This window comes from Lycorma delicatula, chromosome 5, assembly GCF_047948215.1.
Source record: "Lycorma delicatula isolate Av1 chromosome 5, ASM4794821v1, whole genome shotgun sequence".
Taxonomy (NCBI): Eukaryota; Metazoa; Arthropoda; class Insecta; order Hemiptera; family Fulgoridae; genus Lycorma; species Lycorma delicatula.
The window spans coordinates 42336572-42352515 of NC_134459.1; the positions used below are offsets into that span (position 1 = coordinate 42336572).

The 15944-nt window shown below is 29.4% G+C and overlaps 1 protein-coding gene across 5 annotated transcripts in view; it reads left to right on the forward strand.

The window, feature by feature from the left end:
• The window catches only part of KrT95D (phosphofurin acidic cluster sorting protein KrT95D), a 526961-nt gene that overhangs the window by 500068 nt on the left and 10949 nt on the right, over positions 1 to 15944 (forward strand). For 3 of the 5 annotated variants that reach the window (XM_075365986.1, XM_075365987.1, XM_075365988.1), the window contains 5 exons: positions 49 to 246; positions 340 to 551; positions 6097 to 6251; positions 11432 to 11636; positions 11745 to 11852. In XM_075365986.1, the coding sequence (XP_075222101.1) occupies positions 49 to 246; positions 340 to 551; positions 6097 to 6251; positions 11432 to 11636; positions 11745 to 11852 (878 nt within the window). The remainder of the gene's footprint in view (positions 1 to 48; positions 247 to 339; positions 552 to 6096; positions 6252 to 11431; positions 11637 to 11744; positions 11853 to 15944) is intronic. The other 2 variants (XM_075365989.1, XM_075365990.1) reach the window with 1 other exon arrangement.

Sequence of the window (15944 nt, forward strand, 5' to 3'; positions counted from 1 at the left end):
AAAAAAATTTTTTTTTTTTTAATTTATTGATACATAAATTTCTTTTAGCTACAACAGCAGCAGCAGTTACAAGAGGTTGGAGAACGTGAACGGAAGGGTCGTCTGTTTAATCGAGATCGTAATTCACAGTCAGGTGGTAAAACAAAAAAACAGCACCCACAATCACAGCAGCAACAGCTATATGATAGACAGACTACTCCAGCTCCTATTCATTTACACATTCATGGAGATACCAATGCTAACGAGGTCAGTTAATTAAAAATGCGTATAAATTTAACAAATAACTTTTTATCGCTAGGTTTTTTATTTCATATAAATTTTTTTTATATTCTTTTGCAGCAGCCACGAAAGGTACTCTTAGAGCAGTTAACAAGGGTGCTTCCTTCTGAGGATTTTGTTCCAGACCAGCTGTGCCTAGTCAATACCGGTGATCCTCTTGGAGCACTGCTTGCCTCTCGATTACAGGATCGTCAGCATAAGGTTATTTGTACTGCTAGCTCTGCTGATGTGCGTGCTACAATCAGCTGTCTAGTGAACAAAATTCAAAAATTGTAAGTTGAACTTGTTAGTATTTTTGTTTATTGTTTTTTTAAACATTCATATAAATTTATTAACGTAAATGGTATCACAAATATTTGAAATTTCAAAAAATATTACTGTTTTGTAGAAATTAATAACACCGGTCAACATAAAATATAGAACTGAAAAGGGAGTAGGTGTTCTATATAGTATTTTATATGCTGAATCTGATATGTGTTTCAAAACCAACCATCACATAATGTTCTTAAGTTACAATCACTTAACCCTATCCGATCCATTGTAAGACTCAGTCCAACATGCCTATTTTCCTGAACAGGTCCAAAGCCGAACTCAGTCTGACATGCTTAAAACAGTCCTATTTCCTTACTGTAACTCACTTTACCGACCTTGTGCATGTAGTTACATTGTTTGTGCCATAGATTGTGACAAATTTTACTTCTTTCTATGCATTAAGAATTCGTAGATTTTAATTGCTGATGTCACGACTGTAAACAAACATGGCTTCAACCTCACACGTGTCTGATGGCAAGATTGAAAATATTTTATATGAAAGTGATTTTAGTGATGAATCCGACTTTTTTGAAATAAATATTGATGAATGTGGTACTGATAGTATTGGTAATGATCGTATTGGTAGTGAAAATGAAATTGCGGATGAAAATGATGAAAAAATTGAAAGTGACGTTTGGAGGTTAATGATTCAGACCTAAAACAATTTCTTTCGTAGAAAATTCATCCGGTTTTCAAATACCTATTAACCAAAGACCCGTTTATGAATTAGGGTATTTCCAATTATTTTTCACAGATGAGTTACTCACACAAATAGTTAATGCTACTAATGAGTATGTAAAAATAAAAATCCAAAAACAGACACCTCTTCCTCAGTATTCTATCTGGAATAATGGAACGATTCATCTTTAGATGAAATAAAAGCTTTGATTAGTGTTTTCTTGAATATGAACCTTAATTCAAAAGCAGAATTAGTTAAATATTTTTCTGAAGATTGGTAGATCAGTTTCTATTTTTCAAAGATGTGTTTAGTAAAGTAAGATTACTGCAACTATTTTGGAATCTTTATCCTCACTGCTTCAATTCAGTTTCTCAAGTGTACAATTCAGATAAAGTAAAATTAGAAATATCAGTGAATATTTATGTAAAAAAAGCAGGGAATTATATAAACCACAGTGTGAAATTTCAATTGATGGAAGCGCTATACGTTTCAAAGGAAGGGTTCTTTGGAAATGTTACAACCCTAATAACCCTACAAAATGGGGATTACAAATCTATTTTTTGTGTGACTCTGTAAATGGTTATGTTTATTGTCATTTGCTGTATTATGGTAAAACAAGTGACAGTTTGATATACCTAGAATTTCCATTTACAACCTGGACTGTCCATTTGCTGCAAACATTGCTTCAAATTACTGAAAGTACTGGCTACCACCTTTTTACTGACAGATTTTATACTGGATCAGAACTTGCCATAGAGCTTAGGAAACTGAAATTGCACACCTTAGGAACAGTAATGACATACAGATGAGGCCGCTCTTGTGAAATAAGGAAACCAAAACTTCAGGTACGCAATACATTTTCTTTTAAAAAAAAGCAGAGAAATAATGACATTAGCGTTTTGTGATAAAATGATTGTTACAATGTTATCAACATTTTATGGCACCCAAATTACAGAAGTTCAACAAATTGTGGAAGGAGGTACTGTAATAAATTACAATAAGCCTGATTGTACAGTTAATTACACTAATTTTATGGATGGTGTTGGTAGGGCTGACCAATACTGTAGAGCATATGCTTTTACTTAGAAGTCCTATAAATGGTAGCAGAAACTTTTTTTTTGGCTGTTGGAATTGGCAATATTCAACAGCTTCATACTGTACAAACAAAACTTAATTGAAAATAATTTAAAAAATAATAACATATAAAATGTATAGAAAAATAATAATAAGACAATTGCTTGAAGATTTACACAACAAGATTTCAAGAAAATGAGGTCGACCCTCATCAGCTGATAGTAAGCAAAGATTAGATGGAAAACCCCACTTCTTAATGCAAAATGAAAAAAAGTCATCAAAATATTGTGGAGTCTGCAACAATAGAGCCAAGAAAGGAGAAAGGAAGGAAGGAAGGAAACGGTTTTCTACTGCAAAATATGTGAAAGAAAACTAGGACTACATCCAGGACTGTGTTTCAAAAAGTATCACAGCAAAACAAAGTATAAGTAAATTTGTTGTGTAATAATAAAAAACAACCTTGTAAATAGTCTAAATATAACATAAGTGAGAAACAGTGCTAAGTAAAGAGTTAAAAGGAAATAAATGATAAGTAGCTGCAACTGTTATATGTATAATATTATGTATGAAAATTAAGAGTTACCATGAATGCCTGTGAATAACAGATTGGAAAGGGTTAAATGAATGTTTCATCATTCGCGGAACAAACAATACAAATTAGTTAGTACATGTGTATGTTTACATTTATATCTGATTTATACTGTAATGCATGTTGTAGACCTATATTTGATACATAACAGTCGAATGATGTCATTTCATGTCTATACACATTGTATAGACATTTCAGTGAATCAAGTAATCGGTAATTCAACACGATGAAATTTTCTTCAGTATTAGTTCAGCTCTTGGTATGACCTGCTGGGTTCTTTAGTCGTGATAGAGATTTTAGGTCACACATATTATAAAGATTGTTTCATAAATTTAGTGAAAGATTTTTATGACAGAACTTTTGGTATTATTTTATTGAACATCAAGATTTGTTAAGTTGTGTGTGTGTTTTGTGCTGTGTTTTATTATACCCCATTGTCAAATAATTTTATGAAGTACTTAAGTATTTATAAATTAAAACTTTATTATTTTTATAATTAAAAATTCATTCATATATTACTGCAATATCTCAGTTTTATATTCATTAAAACATTTTGAATTTTACAATGAGTGAAAATTCTCTATATATTTTTTTTGTTATGTTTGCAAAAACTTCGCCATAAAAAGTCAATGAAAACCAATATCGAATCTGCTGAAAACTGCTTATAAGCATTATTTTGACTGTCCCTTGGGAGACCAAGATAAATCCTGGGCTCCACATGTAGCATGCACAAAGTGTTACGTTAAACTAATCCAGTGACTGAAAGGAAAAAAAGAACATTTGCCTTTTGGCATACCTATGATTTGGCGAGAGCCTACTAACCACTATGATGACTGTTATTTTTGCTTAACAAATTTTACAGGTTTCATTTCAAAGAATAAAAGCAGTATTACATATCCAAAGTTTGTTTAGCTATGAGACCAGTACTTCATGGTGTTGATTTACTGATTTCGATTGCCCCAGGTTCTTGGAAAGAAATTTCTGATTCCACAGAAGGCTCAACTAATGAATCCTGAACTTCAATAGATATTAATTACATTCCAGAAGGATCAAATACTGAACCTCACCTCATCACATAAGCAGAACTGGGCGACCTAATTTGTCACTTGTATTTGTCAAAACGACAGCAAACTCCTAAGTTTATGTCTTAAAGAAAATTTAAACAAGGATATTAAAATTTCAGTATATAGGAATCGAAACAAAAAATTTAGTGAAAACTTCAGAAGAGATGGTTTAATTTGTTCTTGCCATGATATTAGGGGGCTGATGTCTGAACTGGACATTGAATATGTTATTCATGATTGGCATTTATTTATAGAATCAACAAAAAGAAGCCTAAAGGCAGTGTTGTTGCATAACTTGAGTAAGTTTTCTTCTATACTGGTAGCACATGCTGTAGGAATGAAAGAAACATGTGAAAGTTTGTCAAAAATTTTAAAAACTATTAAGTATGATGAATTCTTATGGCAACTCATTGCTGACCTAAAAGCTATAGGGCTTCTTTTTGGTCTCCAGGGTGGCTTTACAAAATATATGTGTTTCTTGTGTTTGTGGGATAGTCGGGCTACAGATTAACAGGATGCAGTCAAAGACTGGCTGAAAAGAAATCAGTTTACCCCAGGAAAGGAAAATGTTGTCAATGTTCATCTTGTCGAAGCAGATTGTATTATTTTACTACCTCTACACATAAAACTAGGTCTGATAAAGAATTCTGTAAAAGCATTAGATAAAGATGGAGATGGCTTTAAATATTCAACTGAGGTTTCTTCAGAATGAAGTGAAGCCAAATTAAAAAAGGGAATATTCATCAGACTACAAATAAGAAAATTAATTCTTAAAAATATATTTACGAAATATATTTTACGAATCCTAAAGAACTAGTAGCATGGAAGTCATTCAAAGATGACATTACTGGTTTTCTTGGAAACGAAAAACTGATAACCATGATCAGTTAACTCTTAGTGAACTATAGAAATTTAGGCTCCAGAATGTTATTGAAAATTAATTTTTTACATTCTCATTTAGATTTTTCCCCTTTAAACTTGAGTGACATCAGCAACAAATAAGGAGAAAGGTTCTACCAAGATATATTGCAGATAGAACAATGTTATCAAGGCAGAGGGGATGAATCTATGATGAGTGACTACTGCTGGATGATAAAAAGAGAAGACTTCACTGAACACAAAAGGAAAATAAGAGAATAAGATAAATGTAAATGTCCGCAAACTAAAGATAGGAATTTAATTGTAATTATTATTATTATTTTTGCATTCTATTAAGAAGTTTCTCAATATTTTAAAGAGTCATAACTAAAAATCTGAGGGTGATGAAGAAAAACTGATTTCATTTTAAGATTCAGCATAAAAAATACATTCTAATTCATCTACTTTAATCTTAGTTCCAAATTATTTTTTTTTTGACATGTGTCAATTTCAGTTGATGAACAAAAACACTTATTCACAATACTTTGATATCAAACTTGATTATAAAAAAGTGTGTAAAAAACTGTAAGAAAAAGAAACATTTTTAGAAATAAGTATCAGAATATTTAAACAAAAATTTAAATATTTGTTAACCTATTAAAATATAAATTTTTGTATTTAACATAATGAATACTGATGATCATAGGATAGTTATAAACGGAATTCTTGTTATTCTAATGATGTTGCTATAGTAAAATGCACCTTATTGCACAATTAAAAGACATGATGTCTTGATATGTTATAAGAAGTACTGAATTAACAGTAGTATATAGTGTGACTTAATTTATTTTATTTTAGTTAGCAAGTTTTTTACTTTTAAAACTTTGATTATTTACAATAAAAAAATTAAATATAGAATGGTACTTAATTTAATTTTGGTTGAGAGAGTCAGAATTGCAACTGAAACAATAGAATTATTAAGGACATTGGGTTATAAAACAGTCATTATTATAAAACATATAAATATTAATTTAATACAAAATTATTAATGAAATTTTATTGTCAAAATATTTTGATGAATTGGATGATTAGAGTTGCTGAAATAGAAAATAAAAATAATTATTCTTTAAGTTAAATTATTCTTAATATAAATTTTCTGAATTTTTGTAATAATGAAAATTTTATTTAATGACTGTGTTGCAATTGATTTATCTATGTTTATGTATCTCTATGCGTTACAGCTGCAACAGCAACCCAAAGCCTCCTGCTCAGATAAAATTATTGTTGGCTGGTTCAGATAGCTTTGTTAACTGTGTCTTGCGTCATTATGTTGAACAACTATCTTTCAAGCCTCCTGATTGGCAGACATACATCCGTTTCTTGGTTGTTCCACTTGGTAATAAATTTATTTTATCTTATTGTGTGCTTTTTTCTTTTTATTATTAACAATTTATCAGTTATACATAGTTTTGTATTTTCATTACACACAAGTAGGAATCCCCTCGTCTGTGTTAGATAATGATGTTTTGAATGCCAATATGTTAAAAGTAGGTTTAGTAACTTATAGATAAAACCTAAGTCTTACCTTTTTTTCTATTTTCTGGTGGTATTTACGGGTTAGGAGGATGGAATTTGGGAGAATTATTATTGGTGGATGGTGTTTCTAATTTAGACTATGCAAGGATGCCAACAGTATCCTTGCACAGGTTCTTGGGGGTGTCACAGGCAAAAATTTCTTCTAGTTAAAATAATTAATAGAATAGTATTTGTTAAAAAAAAATTTATTTATTTATTTATTCTTAAAAAATTAATTAATGTATTAAATAATGAGTTGAACATGTAAACTAATTTTTATTATGTTCTTTATTTATGTTATATATTAAAGTGATCCAGTTAATTGAATAGTAACAATATGAGTATACAGGTGTCCTGGAAGGTGGTGGCCAAACTTAAGGGACTGATTCAGGATATAAAATTAAAAAAACATTTCATGTAAACAAATGTCTTATCTTGCTTCATTTCCCTCTGACCACAATTTTATTTTTTTTTCAATAGAAATTTATATTTTAAGAACACATTAAGATAATTTATTGAAGAAATTCTTAATTGAAATTCTTTATTGAATTAAATTCTTAATTTAAGAACACATTAAGATAATTTATTAATTATTAATTTATTGATGGTACACTGGTAAATGTACAATAACATCTACAAAATATGTAAATTTTAAAATCTTATCTTTGAAAATTTCAAAATAGTGGCCATTTGAAATTTTCAAAAGTTGTTCCAGAAGATGAACAACAGCTTGCGATGAATTTTATTATAAATGAACCCTTTTGCTATACTGTATTTACATCAATAATGCATAAGTTGCAGACGTAAAGCTGTGGTTGTTAGTTAATTAAACATATTCAAATATGATTGACTTCCTTTTAGCCAATATTTGCTTGTCTACGTTTTTTGGTACTGACATAATGAAAAAACTGACAACACAATTGTGGGACTTTCCCATATGCAATTTTTTCTGATGCACAGCTTACATTCACAATTTAATTAAAAATATTTATTATTTTATTTAAATATAATATTTTTTATTTATTTAACCTTCATCTCCAGTTATGAAATCAAGTAGTGCTATTGGGTCCCCAATTTTTTGATCACTTAGTTCCCTGTAGGCTATTAATTAAATTTATGGTTGGTTACTTTATGTATACGGTAAATTGCTTACAATCTTACCTCCAGAAGTCAGTTTGTTTTTGAATCTCTGTCCATAGCCGTAGTTAGTTTAAAAATGTTGAGCCATACTCAACAAAGGAGTGCTACATGTAAATTTTATTGTTGAATTATATTCGACAAAGGAGTGGTACCAGTAAATTATGATGTCGAACTGTATTCGATAAAAGAATACAAAGGGTTAATTCATTGAGTACAACTGAAGTGTGCATGTGCATATTGAATTTCATTCGTGTGGGTAGGGTGGTTCTAGCGACCACTTTAAATACTTTTTTACACTTTAAATATTATTAATTTATTTAACGTTGTCGCGTACCTGTAACATCACAACATAACAGATGATTACAACAGCTGTACATCAGTGCTACACTAGCGCTCCTTGTAGTGAGAGGCGGTACTATTGTCGTAGTATACCCATTTAGCCACTAGTTTATTTAGAGTTTTTTTTTTGGGGTGGGGGTGTGATTTTGCAAAAATGATTTTTTGCAAATATTTTATATTTTTTAATTTTTAACAAATGTGCCCAAGAACACTAAGACCTTAATTAGGTGAAATTTCAAGATACTGAGAGTGACCTTGAAAATATAGTCTCACCCCTTAACCTAAGTTGAAAATTTAATGGCATCAGTGCCCCATGTAAAAAAGTAATCTGACTAAGTTTGGTCTAATTCGGTCCAGTAGTTCTAGAGATATAAGGAGTGTGACACCAAGCACACAATGTACATATAAACATACAGAAAATTTCTATCCGGTTTTCTGGGTTCCTTAGGTGTCAAAATGTCAAGATCTGGTGAAAACTGGGCCAATTATTATACTCTCGCTTCTAAAGCTGCAGCTCTGCTATAGCACTAGATGGGAAAGCAAAAGATAAACCAATAAAAAATTAAACCTAATGAAAAAAGATGAATATGCTTCACTTCGTTACTTTATTAAAAATAATTTAGTTAATAAATATACTGTGTACTTTTAAGTTCATTGTTCACTTTGCAAACAACTATATTTCCTGCCCTTTTTTTCACTGACTTACCTGATAATTTATTCACTAATTTATTTTTATGTTATGACTACATCACAACAGTCTTCCAGAAATTGTAGCCATCCCTCTATGTAATTTTCTCACTATTTTACTACTCTTTATTCTTTCTTATTAATTTTCAATAACATATCTGAAGTGGAATACCTAACACTGTCACCCATCATTTGTTTATTGTCTTTCTTATGTCCAGCTGTGTTTTTTCATTTCTGCTTTATGTAACCAAATTATTGCATTAGTTTTTTCATGTCTTTGTTGTGACCAAGTTGTGTCTTGTAATTATGTGCAAGAAACATGTTGTAATGTCATTAGATAAGAAATAGGATACTTCCAGAAATATGGATAAAGGTGAGTTGTAAAAAATTGAAATAGATTTTAAAATTGGTGTAACAGATAAATTCTACTAGCCAATTCCATTCAAGTACTTCCTGAACACATTCAGAGAACAGAGTACTTTCTATTTACATTTCTGTCATGTTATTGGTATTAAAATCCAATAATATCATTTATTTAAATAAAAATAAAATATTTTAACTAAATAAAGAATTATAACATAAAATTAAAGTAACAAAAAAAGGAACACCATTTTAACCATCTTTGTCACTTATTTTACTCCCTGTTGGTCCCAATTAAATCAGTTGAGAGTGTTTGCTATATTTAAAGAATTAGTGTACGATAAAGGTAATATAAAGTTGCTAGTAACTGGAATTGCAATTAAGTATTTTTCTTAGGTCCTTCTAAACTGCAGGTTCCTATAGACAGCAGACATATTATTTGGTCTCAAAATTTAAGCTAATTAGAGGTTTCACTGTACTTACTTTTTAACTTTGTGTTATACATGTCCTTTTCTAAGAAAAAATGAAAACAGAATCTTGTATATTACATTACTCCTATTTTTTCTATAATATTTAGTTTTTTAAATTTTGTTTTCCAGTTTAAACAATTAATCTATATTTCTTTATAATTTTAACATTTCATTACTTCTTATTCTACTTTTTTGTAGTTTTAATTGTAAAGATTTAGTATGTGTTACATAGTTTTTAGTTTTATCTTATGAGTAATATTTTTAAAATTGTTTTTTTCTACTCAAAATATTATTTTGATATATATTCAGCTGTTATGTGTAGTATTTAAAGTCTTTCCCTTAAATCACTTTGTTGAAAAGTAAGTGAAACAACTATAGAGACTATAAAAAAAAGAAAGGTTTTTTTGGCTTACTTAAGTTAGCTTTCATCTACATTACTTAACTACATAAGTCACTATCAATTCTAAGACACATAGTATATCATGACACTAGCTTTTTAAAGCCCTCATTAGAAAATTACCTGGGTACTGTCATTATCGCTCCCATTTTATCAATTCTTTTCTGGTTTCAAAGCACTTGGTGGGCTGCTAGATTTTCTGTTTGATGAAAAGACTTGGTACCAAATCCAGGCTGTAGTGAGTTGGGAAAAGTCTTCCACGTGAAATGTGTTTTTACCTTATTAGTCAGAGGCCACAATTTTTCATGAAAATTCAAACCCTTTATGACTATTATTCTGGACCATTTGTTTTGGATGATCTCTAAATCTTTAACATTTCAATATAAATGTTTGGCAGCCAATTTTAATCAGTTGTTATGGGTGTAGTGAGTATGGGGAGCTGGCTTTAGAGTATTGATTCTCAAACTTTTTTTCCCACTGCCCACATTGAGAATCAAAAATTTTCTATTGCCCCCAAAATTTTTAAACTTACAATCTGTTAAAAATAATTGCTATTTTTAAGATACACTATTAAAAGCAGCAATTACAGTAATTGTTTTTAAACGTGGCATATCCTATTACTGAGTTGAAACTTACATTTTAAATGAGAGCAATTAAAACACATATTTAATCATATCTGGAAGTGTTTTTATTAAAATTGCTTTAAAAAAAATTACAATTGTATCTATATAGTTATATAAAACAATAGTGATAGCATATTCAATATAACAATACAATAATTAAAACAAAGCTTTCAACTAAAAAATTATACTTACATTAATGTGAAGGATGAATCTGATGTGCTCTATTGAAATTACTTAAAAACAGCCATAAGTCGCTGGGTTCGGTAACATGCAGCCGATTTCTCTTTAGTTAGCAATGTTGCTACAACATTAAATCTATGTTCAGACAAATACAATGATGGGAATGCTATCAGAAATCATTGAACAATTGACCATAATCCAGGGTACAGTTGCGGGTTTAGCTTTTGCAGCTAAACTTCTTGGTAGCTATTCTTGAATTTTATTTTTATTTCTTTGTTTGTTGTCAGTTCTATAAGTTGTTGTTCTAACTGGGATGATTCTGATGTGTTGAAATTTGAGCAAGGGTCACCCAATCTGGTATGTCCATATTTAAAATATCCTGGAATTGTTCTTTGAAATCAAGTGACCCTTTAATTATTTATATTACTGTAATTTTAGTGTGAGATATCAGGAAAACATAATTTTTGCCTTTTTTTTTTAATCTGCCATCACCTTCCTAAACCGCCTGAATGCCCCATTTTCTGTGGACCTTCTACCGCCCCCCCTGAAGGCCTCCAGCGCCCACAAGGGGCATTATCACCCACTTTGAGAACGAATGCTTTAGAGTTATTAAAGAATTTAAATGACCCATTGTATCACACTGGAACAAAGAAAACAAATTTGTTAACTGCTGCTATGTGCATCAACTGATGAATGATTATGTTTATCTTAATATAAAAATTTAAAATCTAATGTTGCCTGTGGCAAAAAATCATATCTTAATATTTTTGTAAAAACATGACCATAAATTGTACATTTTTTTCAGGCAATAATACACTCTGTAGGTATCTTGGCAGTTTAGATGGAATTTATAATGCAGCATTTGCATCAGAAAGTTGGCGAGATATTTTAGAAAGAGGAGATAGTAGTGAAGCAGCAACACGTATTCAACGTTATGTCCAACAGTCTTCTGGTCAAGCAACAGTTCACCTACCTATTGCTGAGGCCATGCTTACATACAAAGAAAAGAGGTACATATATTTTTATGATTTTGTTTTTAGTCTTTATTAGATGAAGCATTTCATTGTTTTTTTTAATTGCAATGATTGTGTTTTGTATATCTGTTTTATTTTATTCAGGTCATCTATAGAATCCAAATATATAATTATTAAAAAAGTGAAAAAAGTTCGGATGACCAGTACATTTATACGCCGGTCCATCCATCGATTCATCAGTACATCTGTCCGGTTGGTGGAAAAAATATCAGATTTCTTTTTGGAGCCTTTAACATTCCCCAAACTGAACCTGTACTTGAATTACAATTGATTTTTAAGTAAAATTTCATTTGTAGACGTTCCTTTCCACTAAAAAATGTTTCTGCATTGTTTTTAAGTGCTGTTTTATTTTTTGAGTTCATGAGCTTTTCAGCTTAAACCATCATGATTCTTTTTTGTTTCTGATAGTTTCATTTTTGAAGAAACTGATAACAAGCATACCAGCAGATAATGGCTGTAAATTTTTTATTTATGTACTTTTTTAACAGTTTAATTTTGTTTTAAGTTTAGTGTTGTTAAGTTTAATCCTGTTGCAAACAGTGATATACTTACTTATTTGGTATGAAGATCAAGTCTTACTTATTTATTTTTTACTTTTGTTTATTGCTTTTATTTTTATTTATAGCTAAGATATATAAAATTGAGGATGTTGTGTGGCTTTAGTAAAATGCTTCCCTTAAAGGAAGCTTTTCAGACAATTTTGCATGCGATGTGTAGTTTTATGATTAAACAACCGTGTTCATGCAGTTTTGTTTAAATTATTATGCTTTAATTTTGTTGAAGTTACTGATTTTCAGAAAGGATTATTAATTGAAAAAGTAAGGGAAAGGGTCAGGAAAATAAGGAAACACTTAGTTATTATTTTTTATTGCTTTTTGTTTTGTTTTTTTAGATAAAAATTGCTTTTTCTAGATCACCAGTTTTGTTTTATGGATATCTGCTAGAAAAAAGTCCTTAATTATTTGTAAATTCTATAGTTTTCAGTAATGCCAATAGATATGAATGTAATTGTACTTTTATATATTTATTTTTTCTTTTATATTGTTGCCTGTAAAGTGAACAACTTTTATAGTTTTGTAGTTAATGTGTGTATAGAGTGACCTACTTTGGTTATATTATCTTTTATTTATTGTTTATTTGATAAATTATGCCACTTTTTTTTGTAATGTGTTTTTTTATGTACATAAGAAAATTTCATTGTGATTGCATTTACAAAATTTTTTTTAAATACTAAATAATGTTTTTTTTCTATGCTCTTAAAGAGTGTCCTTTTATTGTGAAATAAATTATATAAAATTAGTTGTTATAAACAAACCAGTCAGTCTTTTAATTTATGTTAAAATAGCGTAATATTCAATTCATAAGTGAGAAAAGATGTAGAGAATTTTTTAACTACAATTCATGCTTATCTCACATCACCAAATTAAAGCTTCCAAAAGACAGATCCTTCTGATAAAAAATAAATTTATAGGAAATAGCCACAATGTTTCTCCATCATTTTAACATGTATCGCTGATGTGGCCATTGTATCTTGCTTGATGTATTTCATAACTATTTCAAGTGCTTCTGCCCTTTCTGTATCCAAAATCTGGTTCATCAATATCAATTATGTCAGTTTTACTTCTGATTTTTGTAATGTGAATCACGAATATAATCTGACTATCAATGTTATTTTCACAGTCATGACATTATTGTTTACAGTACTCATATATTCTTTACTTCTATACACTCACAATCCTGGCAGTTGTTTATAAAGTTAAGTTATTTTAGTCAAATGGATCAATGTTTATAACTTCCAGACATAACTTTTTCTATAGTTTTAGTTATCATATTTTATTTTATTTCAAGATTTAGCAAATCTAGTAAATGAGTTATATTATTGCAGTTTGTTTTAACTTATCAGATACTGTAATATTTTCCTCAAATTTAAAAATAAATTCCAGTTACTAATATCATACAGTATTTTGCCATAAACTTATTATCTATAATATAGCAAGATTAAAATTAAAACATATGAAAAAGAAATAAGTACAAAGTATGCAAATGGTATGTGTAACATTTAAAATTATTCTGGCATACAATTTAATTTGCGTAATATATATAAATAGAGGGCCAAATTAGGTAGGATTGCTGAGGTTTTATGTAACAAGTGGGTATATGAAAGATCAGTATAACATAGTCCCATGTGCCACATATTGTGTCTAGGACAAAAATTTTGGTTTAGACCTTTAACATTTTTTGCAGTACTGGGAACCATTCCCCTAATACTTCATACTGGTATGAAAAAAATTAAGACTACTGGTATTGCAGCAAAGATGCTGCATAGAAAAAGAAACAAAAAACATTTTAACAAACTGGTTTTTGAATTGAGAGCGTCCTCTGTTTATATTAGGATTCGTTGAAAAATGAGTGTTCCATTTTCACTTTTTATTGAGTTAAAAGGTTATTCTTTAAATTTTATTTCATCTTGCACATAATGTATATATGTGAATATTGCTTTCTTTTCTTTTCTTTTTTTATAAATTGTAAAAATTTTATAGTTTAATTTTTCACTGTATTATTAGAAGGCTATTCTGAAAGTAACTTACAATTCGTTATTAAAAAAGCACCAATTGATAAAAAACAATTTATTATATACATCTCATAGCTTCATTTTTTAATTTACTTTTCTATATAACTGCCATCCAAATTAAGGCACTTGACATATCTGTAAACAATTTTTTAAATATTTTTTTCATAAAACTCTGCCACCTGTTAAGTCAGGTAGTCACACTGTTTTTTAACTCCTTGTCATTTTCAAAATGCCTTGTAAAAGCCTAACCTGTAGGTTACAATTTCATACAGTATTGTTTGCAATATATGAGTAAAAATTTATAATAATTCTGTTATAGTGAATCAATGATTTTCTTAAATTTTCACATCGACACTTTTCACATTTATTTCAAATTTTCACATCAACACAAGTTCATCTGTGACAATTGAGGGTCGACCAATTCTTTCACTGTTGTGAATGTTTGTTCAATCTTACTAAAAAATGCGACACCATTATCTTACCGTACTGTCACTCATGATATTCCCTCCATATATTGCACAAAATTCACAATAAATTTCATTAGGTGACAAGTTTTTTGCATGAAGGAAACGGTTGATGGCACGCATTTCACAGTCAGTGGGATTTTCTATGACAGCATTTCAAAGTGAGTTTTACAGGAACAAACAAGCGAGCAATAATTTTAATAATAATACTAGAGCCGCAGTGAACCGGGCCATTCAACTGTGCAAAGATGGAATTACTATTCCCCCTCCATCACACAATATCAAGAACTGGAAGTTAATTTCTGAGTAGCCCTCATATTACATAAGTTTCACTTTAAATGATGTTATTTGTGGTGATTTGTTAATTTACAGTTAAAACTATTAATCCTTTTGTAAGGAGATTTAAATTTCAAAAGAGGTTTGTAATTTATGACTGGAAATTTACAAAAAAGAATCGTATAGTCATAAAGTTAAAGTCCACTGGGTGATTAAAACAAATGACTATTGGAGTAAGGTGGCTTTCTTCTTCTAAACTTTCTTACTTTCTGATTGGTTATTGAGAATTTTTTATTTCAGCAGGAATTGCAGTTCAACTTTAACAAACTTATAATGATTCTTAACTTATTGTGTTTAGATATGATAATTAAAAAATATATCCATTCCCATAGAATGGGAAGAAGAAAAGAAGGACAAATTAAGTTTAAAGGTGTATTAATGAAATTTCCTTAAAGAGATATTAATAAAGAATATAATAATGAAAACTTAAGTAAATACTATTTAATCTCCAGTCATCATTGACAAAATTATGTTAATATTTATGCAGTAAAGAGTGAGTTAACTGTTAACTCATACGTATGTACATCTGTCTGTCAAGTTGTCTATTTTTGACAGTTACTGCATAAATTATTGCCTTTGTACACAGCTTATCAATATCTGATTGGGTTTTGAGATGAAAAGAATTCATTCAGAATTTTGAGGTTAATGTAAATTTTATGTACTTATAAAATATTTCTTCCACCGATTAGTGTAGAGTGTTTTTACTCTTCTATGCTGAAGCCTAGCGATCTAATAGGTTAGAACACTTGTATATTATATCTCTGGCCAAGGTTCTTAATCAGAAGTGTTTGAATTTTATAGTAAAATTACATTAATATATTTTCTACAGATTCAGTATTATTTTTTAAATTAATATTTATATTTTGTTGCAATATTCATCTCGTTCCAATTATGGATGTTTATTTTCATTTT